The sequence below is a fragment of the Myotis brandtii genome, unplaced genomic scaffold, assembly GCF_000412655.1.
Source record: "Myotis brandtii unplaced genomic scaffold, ASM41265v1 scaffold577, whole genome shotgun sequence".
In the NCBI taxonomy this organism is placed as follows: Eukaryota; Metazoa; Chordata; class Mammalia; order Chiroptera; family Vespertilionidae; genus Myotis; species Myotis brandtii.
In genome coordinates this window covers 1,996,779-2,005,478 of record NW_005370161.1, presented here as the reverse complement: position 1 = coordinate 2,005,478, position 8,700 = coordinate 1,996,779, and the positions used below count along the sequence as shown (strand labels likewise).

The 8,700-nt window shown below is 55.9% G+C and overlaps 1 protein-coding gene across 1 annotated transcript; it reads left to right on the top strand.

The window, feature by feature from the left end:
• The first annotated feature begins 5,397 nt into the window (after positions 1-5,397).
• LOC102253335 (keratin-associated protein 10-3-like) lies at positions 5,398-6,111 on the top strand. Its single transcript, XM_005878939.1, has 2 exons — positions 5,398-5,571; positions 5,665-6,111. The coding sequence occupies exons 1-2, from the start codon at positions 5,398-5,400 to the stop codon at positions 6,109-6,111; spliced, it is 621 nt and encodes a 206-aa protein (XP_005879001.1).
• Positions 6,112-8,700: the final 2,589 nt, after the last annotated feature.

Sequence of the window (8,700 nt, the reverse complement as noted above, 5' to 3'; positions counted from 1 at the left end):
AAAAAAAAAAAAAGATCTTACCTATGGACACAGACAGTAGGGTGGTGAAGGCCTGGGGTGGGGCAGGAACTGGGTAAAGGGGAGCAATGGGAGGGGGCAAGGGGGACATCTGTAATACTCTCAACAATAAAAATAAATAAATAAATAGAATTGCTACAACAGGGAGGGCAGGAAACTCTCACACAAACCCTGCCATGTACAGAGTGGAGCCTGGCCGTCCCAGGGAGGAGCAGCAGGAAGCCTTGCTCTCCAAGTCCCAGGTGGACTTATCTACAATAATAAAAGTGTAATATGCTAATTAGACCAGATGTCCTTTCAGATGACCTTCCGGATGAAGCCGGGTGCCAGAGGGAAGCTGGTGCCGGCAGCCGGGGGAAGAAAGGCCTACTCTTGCATGAATTTCGTGCATCGGGCCTCTAGTCCTATATAATAAAAGCCTAATATGCGAATTGTCCCCTTGACCAAGAGTTCAACCGCTCACTATGACATGTGCTGACCACTGGGAGCTGGGGGCATGGAACATGGCGGGCATCGGTGATGCAGCGCTGGCAGCAGGCGACAATGGAGGCACTGCCGGCCCTGATGAGAGAGGGACCATGGCGGGATGGTGGAGTAGGTGAGCGGGTGGCGCCAGGCCAAGGCGGATGCGAGCAGGGCCCAATCGCCCCGCAGTGGCGGCGAGGACTCCCAGGTGCTGAGGGAGCTGGGAGGTGGGGTACACGGGGGTTTGGGGGCCCAAGTGCTTCCTAGGGCCCAGAGATCAGCTGGGACCTGCCCTTTTACACCAGATGCTCACGCTTCGATAGCTGGCCAGGCCTAGGGACCACACCCATGCACGAATTTCATGCACCGGGCCTCTAGTTTAGAAAATAAAACCCCACCCTGGCACTGGACACTCCAGCTCAGAGACTGCCCTCTACACATGGGCTTTCTTTATTGGACTGGCTTCATGGGGCACCCAAAACAGAAACAAGGACGTGACATCAGCAATAACAGCAAACAGTGGACATGTTGCCAAGACACAAGGCCTGGGTAATAAAGGCCACCCTGGGGGAGGAGCCTCCAGACCAGCCCCCTCACCCCCCACCACCACCACCACCACCATGTGCCACGCTAGCTGCTCCCAGGTCTAACCATCTGCCGTCCCTGTCCCTGCCTGCTGCTCTCTCATGGGCTGCGGCAGCTCCTGCTGCTTTCCCCTCCCTTGCCTGCTGTGCTGGCCCGCGGATGGGTCGGCTGCCTCCTGCCAGCCTGCCTGCAGCCCGGACTGCTGCCAGCCCGCCATGTGCGAGACCTCCTCTGGTGTCACCATGGCCTGCCTACCTGTCTTCTGCTGCACCCCTGTTTGCTGCTGATGCTGTGGCCGGCACACCAGCCTCTCCCTGGTCAGACAGCCGAGCTGTGCCCTGCAGGGGAACACCCTTTCCAGGCACCATCACTGGTCTCTGATTAATGACCACGGTCTTTGCATGGCTCCTACTGGACGACTGAGCCAGGAACCACCCGATGGCTGGTTAAGACACTGACTAATCTGGCATTCTCTCCTTGGAAATCGCCGTTAGCACCCTCCCCTGGGGCGAGAAGGGGTGGTGCATCCTCCAGAAAGAGGGTCTGGGATGAAGGGCTGGGCTGGCCCATCCTCCTGAGGATGGTGAGTGTAGCCAGAGCCTGGTGCCCACCCCTGTCCTTCCTGCAGGCGGCTGGCATGCCCTCTGCCCTGGGCCACACCTGTGAAAGAGCACTCAGGGGCAGGGCCGCCACCGGGAGATGGACACTGAGATAGCACAGGGTGTGGTGACAGCCCAGCCATGACCCTCTCCACTCCCCAGCAGCTCACTTCTCCCACGGACAGGCTCTCGGCAGAGAAGTGGTGCATTCTCCAAACACCCCCGATGGGCTCCTCGCCCAGCTCCCCGAGCAGCATGCTGGTATGCTGGCCTCTGCCATCAGCTGGCTGGGGATGCCATGGTTTCCGAAACGAGAAAGAGCAGGACACCAGGCCCTCCTGTCTGACCACATTTCCCACGCACCTCTGCACTGGCCCAGGGCAGACAGCCGTGAGCTGGGACGGCAGAGCCCAGCCCAGCCCAGTCCAGTGGGGGGCGAGGTGGCTCTCAGTGACCACACAGGTCAGGGTGAACGTTCAGCTGAAGCAGAACAGAGGAGCCCGCCCTCCTGCATGGCCTGTCATCCTGGCCTTCTCTCAGCCTGTAGTCTAGCAGTGGTGTCTCGCACACTGTTGGACTCACGGCCTTCTCCTTCCCCTTTCCCTCATGGAGGCTGGCATCTGCCTCGCCAGGGGCTCAGTGCTGTGCTGCCAGGTGGAGCTGGGTGTGAATTGCAGCTCTGCCATCTACATAGCCACCTGGGGCACAATATGCCTCTCTGTAACCTCAGTGTCCCCACCTGACACAGCTAAGAATGTGTCCGGAACAAGGACACGTTACCAGTGCTTGACTCAGGAGATTGTCATGCTCAGTCAGACACCATTTATAGATCCTGGCACGCGTTTTCTAGAGGCATGCACACCTTCAATCTGAGCTTTTCAGAGTCCACATACATCATGCAAGAACCTCACGTGTGAGCCCACAGCCCCAAACACAAAACACATGAGAGCATGTACACACACAGGCCAAGGGTCATAAGAACACAGATGTTCTAAGGACTCCTTGAGGTGGGAATCTTGACCACAGAATTGTAAATCGGGTGCTTATGAATAAAAAATAGAATGGGAGCCCTAGCCGGCTTGGCTCAGTGGATAGAGTGTCAGCCTGCGGACTGAAGGGTCCCAGGTTCGATTCTGGCCAAGGGCACATGCCTGGGTTGCAGGCTCAATCTCCAGTGGGGTGCGTGCAGGAGGCAGCCGATCAATGATTCTCTCTCATCATTGATGTTTCTATCTCTCTCTCCTTCTCCCTTCCTCTCTGAAACCAATAAAGAAATATTTAAAAAAAAATAGAATGGGACACATAAGAAAGGGACAAGATACCCTCTAGACCAGCAGTTCTCAACCTGTGAGTCGCGACCCCTTTGGCGGTCGAGCGACCCTTTCACAGGGGTCGCCTAAGACCATCCTGCATATCAGATATTTACATGACGATTCATAACAGTAGCAACATTACAGTTATGAAGTAGCAACGAAAATAATTTTATGGTTGGGTCACAACACGAGGAACTGTATTTAAAGGGCCAGAAAGTTGAGAACCACTGCTCTAGAAAGATATATTGGAGAGAATCCAATACAACTTCTCAAGGTAAAATATGTAAAGTCATTGAAATAAAGCCCACTACCTGGGTGAGATGGACAATTAGACAGGCTGCATGGAGTTTGCATGAATTAGAATGCTGACCTGGAAAATTATACAAAAACAAGGTATTTTTTAAAAATTAAAAAGTGGCTAAGAGACTTGGAAGATAGAAAAGGTTCACTATTCAATTAATTGACATTCCAGAGGAACAGGCCAGGGAGACCCGGGGAAAGGCAGCATTCGAGAATGTAGATTGTTTCCAGGGAATGAGAAAAACACTTACCTCTGAGTCACAAAGCACAACATACATGAGAATAAAGAGAAATGCCGAGGTCCATGCAATGGAAACCAGAACACTCACGGGAGAGGACATGTTGAGAGGAACCAGACAAAGGAACCAGAGAAAGGAACCAGAATTACCATACGACCCAGAAATTCCTCTCCTAAGTTAATACACACAAGAACTGAGAAAGGGGACTCAACTCTTCCTGCAACCTTACTCTCAGTAGCCAAGAAGTGCACACAACCCGGTGTCCATCACGGCGGATTGGATAAACACGACGGGGATGTCCACACGGTGGAATATAATTCAACCATGAAAATACAAGAACGTCTGATTCACGCTACAACACACATGGACCTTGAGGACATTATGCTAAGGCCACACTCCAGGGGCCTTACCCCAACTTGGCTCAGAATCCCTTAGGGTGCCAGGGCCCCCACATCTGAGACCCCTTTCATCTCCAAGTCCCTGGCCCCCCAGGCGTGCCAGCTCATTGGTTTATAAGAACCAGATGTGCAACCGTCAGGACGTCTGCAAGCCAGTTGTTAAACCACTATTGGCTTGAAGTCAGCCGTGGCGGGAATATTCATGCCACCGTCACTGGCCACCCTGCCAGTCCCGGCTTTTCACTTCAGAGGGGCCAGTCCACTCGTCAGCCCTCATGTCTCCCACTGCCTGTGGGCATCAGGCTCCCCCTGACTCTGGGTTCCGCCAAGCAGCCCCCCTTACTCTCAGCCCCGTCCTAGCCGTGGGCCGCAGCGTTCTCAACACAGAAGGCTGTAGAATGTCTTTGTTCTTTTTATTTTATTTTATTTTTCGATTACAGTTGACAAGATGTCTCTGTTCTCGACTTTAAAAACCACTTGCCTCCCGAAAGGAAACTTCCCAGCCTCCTAGACACCCCCGCTGGGCGGTGGCTTCCCCTCACCGTCATATTGTCCACATTCCTCCCTGCAGGTAAATTAATGCTCATTTCCTCAAATTCCATCGAAGAGGCTCCTTTCTCAGAACTAGCCCCTGCTCTCCGGGCACCCGCGGTACATTTCCACATAAACCTCACACCACAGTTCTAATCCAACTTCATCCCGCCCCCCACCCCTCCCACAGAATCCAGATTTCTTGTGACTTTCCCTGTCTCTCTGTTCTCTGGGGAGCGGAGTTTATAGCTAAGGACACAGGCCGCTGGGTTCCGATCCAGGCTCTTCTGCTTGCTAGTGTGGCTTTCGTGCAAGTTCTTATCTGTGCCTCAGTTTCCCCATCTGTAAAGTGGAAATAACAACAGCTCCTATCTCACAAGGCTGTTGTGAGGGTTGTGGAGTTAATATTTATTAAGTTGCTCAGAATAGATGCTGGCATAGCCAGAGCTATTATTGAAGTGTTTGCTGATACAATAAAAGTCAACACAGCTCCCAAACCATTCATTGCTGTGGCTGCAGGAGAGAATTACACCCCTAAATAAACAGGATATAAAAAAGAACAAAACATGCTTATGATTCAACTGAGTGCTGAGAAATAGGAGAAATCATAGTAAGCCCCAGAAAGCTGCTCAGAGGGGGGCTGTGGGGAACACCCTGTCCATGCCCAGGTCAGCCCCAGTGGTGAGGCCTCCCCTGCATCCCAGCTCTGTGGGCCCCTGGCCTCCAACCTCTCAGGGGTTTAATGAGCTGAGCAGTCATGGGTCTATGACAAGAGTCCTCAGGGACCTGCTCCAGCAACAAGGAAGCACAGCTCTTCTGTGCCCTCGTGACGGGACAACATACACCGCTGAGCCATATAAAAGCCCGACTACCCTGAGCAGCTCACACAACCTCACCACCACTCCCTCACACTCACACACTCACACCCTCCTCCAGACTCTGCCCCACCATGGCCGCATCCACCCTCTCCATCTGCTCCAGCGACCTGAGCTACGACAGCCGCGTCTGCCTGCCCCGTTCCAGTGACTCCTGCACCGACTCCTCCTGGCAGGTGGACGACTGTCCAGAGAGCTGCTGTGAGCCCTCCTGCTGCGCCCCCAGCTGCTGCCAGCCCACCTGCTGTGTCCCCAGCTGCTGCCAACCCACCTGCTGTGTCCCCAGCTGCTGCCAGCCCACCTGCTGTGTCCCCAGCTGCTGTGCCCTGGTCCCCACCCAGACCCTCATCTGTACCCCAGTGAGCTGCATGTCTAGCCCCTGCTGCCAGGTGACCTGTGGGCCCAGCCCCTGCCAATCAGCCTGCACCAGCTCATGCACACCCTCATGCTGCCAGCAGTCTAGCTGCCAGCCCTCCTGCTGCACCTCCTCCCCCTGCCAGCAGGCCTGCTGTGTGCCCGTCTGCTCTGGGGCCTCCTCCTGCCCAGCCCCCTCGTGCTGCCAGCCCACCCCCTGCCTCTCATCCTGCTGCAGACCCTCCTCTTGCATGTCTGTCATCTGCCGGCCCGTGTGCAGGCCTGCCTGCTGTGTCTCCTCCTGCTGTGGCCCCACCTCCTCCTGCCAGCCCAGCTGCTGCCGCCAGTCCTCCTGCATGGCCCTGCTCTGCCGCCCTGTGTGCTCCCGCCCAGCCTGCTGTGTCCCCACCTCGGCCCAGAAGTCCTGCTGCTGAGCAGGCATGACTCCCCCCGCCCCCCCAGGGCCATTCCAGCACTATGGGGAACTTAGGAACTCCTGAGGTGCATGGATAGCCCTTCCTCCTCTCAGCCCAGGAGGATGGCCCAGGCCCACTGCCACACTCCGCCTGGGGCCCCAGGGCTCAGGATGGGGTCCCTGTCCACAGTGCAAGCCTCAGTGGTCTCACCGCCTCAGAAGCTGCTTGGAAAACCTAATAAACTCACCTGCATTTAACCTTGATGGCACTTGGATCTCTTTTGGCCATTTCTGTTCGAATTGCCAGCCAGTCCCCACAGAGGCCGGGCTCCTGCCCTCACTGCCCTGCCAGACCCCAGCTGCAGGCGCCTACTCTGGCCCTGCCTGTGCTGGCCTGGCCCCTGGCTCCCATCCCTCAGGACCTGGGCCCGGCCAGGAATGGTGGCCTCGGTGTGGGCAGCCCCCTTCCCAGGAGCCCACCCGGCGGTCAGTCCTCAGGCACTTGGCAGTGGCCAGTCCTGGCACAGTCACCACACTGCCCTGGGCATCTCCCCCAGAAGCCCCCTTAGGGGGAGGCTCCCTGCAGAAGGGCCTGGCAAGACATGGGGTTCAGTGTCTCCCCCACGGAGATGCAGCAGCCGCTCTGCCAAGCCTGGAGGATTGGGGTTAGGCAAGACTGTGACCTGCCTCCCAAGCCCTCCAGCCCCACCTTCCTCCTCTTGCTGCTAAACCCGCCCCTCTCTGGAGCATTCTGCTGGGATCACACAGATCCCGAAGTCTCCTCCCACATAACAATGATAAATAAAGCCAGCTGTCCTCCCTCCTGCTTGGTGCTGCCTGCACCCCTGCAGTGGGCTGCCCCATTTCTCCCCTACTCACCCCTGCACCACACACCCTTCCCTTCCCCTCGCACACGGCGCCGCTGCCCCTGCCAACAACTGCCAAGACCAGCCTCACTCTTGTCCCTTCTCCTGGGGCCCTGTCCCTGCAGAGTTTGGCCCTCAGCCCCGGGAGGTGTCCCTCCTGCCCCTTCACTCTCTGCCGGTCCTGTGCTCATCACCCGCCCACTTCCTTAGGGTATGGGGACTTGGCTCTTTCTCCTGACACACCCCCAGGGCCTCTCCCAGACTCTGGACACTTACACCTTCAGACAGGAACTTCCTCCACGCTCACCTCTCCCAGTCCACCTACCCCTGCCTCAGAGGGGGACCCCCGCCCAGCCCTCTGGACTCTGCCCCCACTCCCCCGCCCCTCACACACACATCCGGTCCTGCCATGAGCCCGAGGTGCTTCCCATTGGTCTTTGCTCCCCTGCTTGCTAGACGACTCTGGGGAGCCCAGACAGGCCGGGTCCCAGCTCTCAGCGCCCCAAGGCTGCCGCTGCCAGGCTCTAGGGTGAGACCTCCCAGCAGAGCCGGAGTTTGGGGGCTCCCAGGGGCGTGTGCACATTCTTCTCTAGAATGCATTTTGGGAAGAAAATGAGCCTTTGTCCAGTAGGAGATGCCGATCCGGGAGAAAGATGATGGCGAATCTGAAAGGTTTGGGAGAAACTGCCACCCAGGGTCCCCCATCATCACAGCACAGCATGAGCAAAGGGAGCGCAAGCAGAGATGAGCGGCCCTGCGGGCTCCCACTGCGCTTGGCTGGGCAGAGCCTTTGTCTGTCCTGTGGTCCTGCCCTCACTGGAAGTTCCGAGCAGGAACAGCTAGGATGGAGGGGAGTCTGAGCAAGAGAAGCAGAGAGGACAGACCGCCTGGGGTGCTCCTTCCACCCAAAGCCACCTACCTCCTTCCACCCAAAGCTACCTACCTCGCAAGCAGCAGCCTGGGAGCTCATTTCAGCAGGCGGCTGCCTGGGAAAGACGTGTCTGGGCGGATGGACAAGGCCTCCTGCTCCATCAGAATGCTCTAGAAGCCCAGGAAGTCAGTGCTTCGAATCTTACTGTAGGGCGGGTAGTGTGAACTCGCCACTGGACCTGAAGCCTCGCCCCCTGATGTGCCTGTTCTGGTCAAACCCACCTGCTGGCCCAGCAGCAGGATGCATCCCGGTCCTTCTAACGGCAATCGGAGTTGCCCCGCTAAGCGCGATGCTGCCATGTGGCCAGTGAAAGCACAGGAAGGCCAGGGGCCTTGTGAAGCACCCAGTAAGCATCAAGCACTGAACGTGTTTAAACCCCCATGCCCCTCGCCGGTTTGGCTCAGTGGATAGAGCATCGGCCTGTGGATTGAATAGTCCCGGGTTCCATTCCGGTCAAGGGCACACACCTCGGTGGCAGGTTCAATCCCTGGCCCTGGTCAGGATGCGTGCAGGAAGCAACCAATCAATGTGTCTTTCTCACATCAATGCTTCTCTCTATCTTTCCCCCTCTCTTCCACTCTCTCTAAAAAACAAAACAAAAATCAATGGATAAATCCTCAGGTGAGGATTAAAAAATCAAAACAAAAAAATTAAAAATTTTATTTTTAATTACAGTTCACATTCAATATTATTTTGTATTAGTTTCAGCTGCCTTCCTCTCTGTAAAAAAATCAATAAAATATATTTAAAAAAAATCAATGGATAAATATCCTCGGGTGAAGATTAACAAAAATCAATCAATCAATCAATC

What these genes read in the sequence shown, in the direction of transcription:
- LOC102253335 (XM_005878939.1), top strand. Translation starts at nt 5,398, where the DNA reads ATGGCCGCATCCACCCTCTCCATCTGCTCCAGCGACCTGAGCTACGAC. An exon ending in GCTGCCAGCCCACCTGCTGT is followed by an intron (nt 5,572 to 5,664) that starts GTCCCCAGCTGC and finishes GTCCCCACCCAG; the next exon opens with ACCCTCATCTGTACCCCAGT.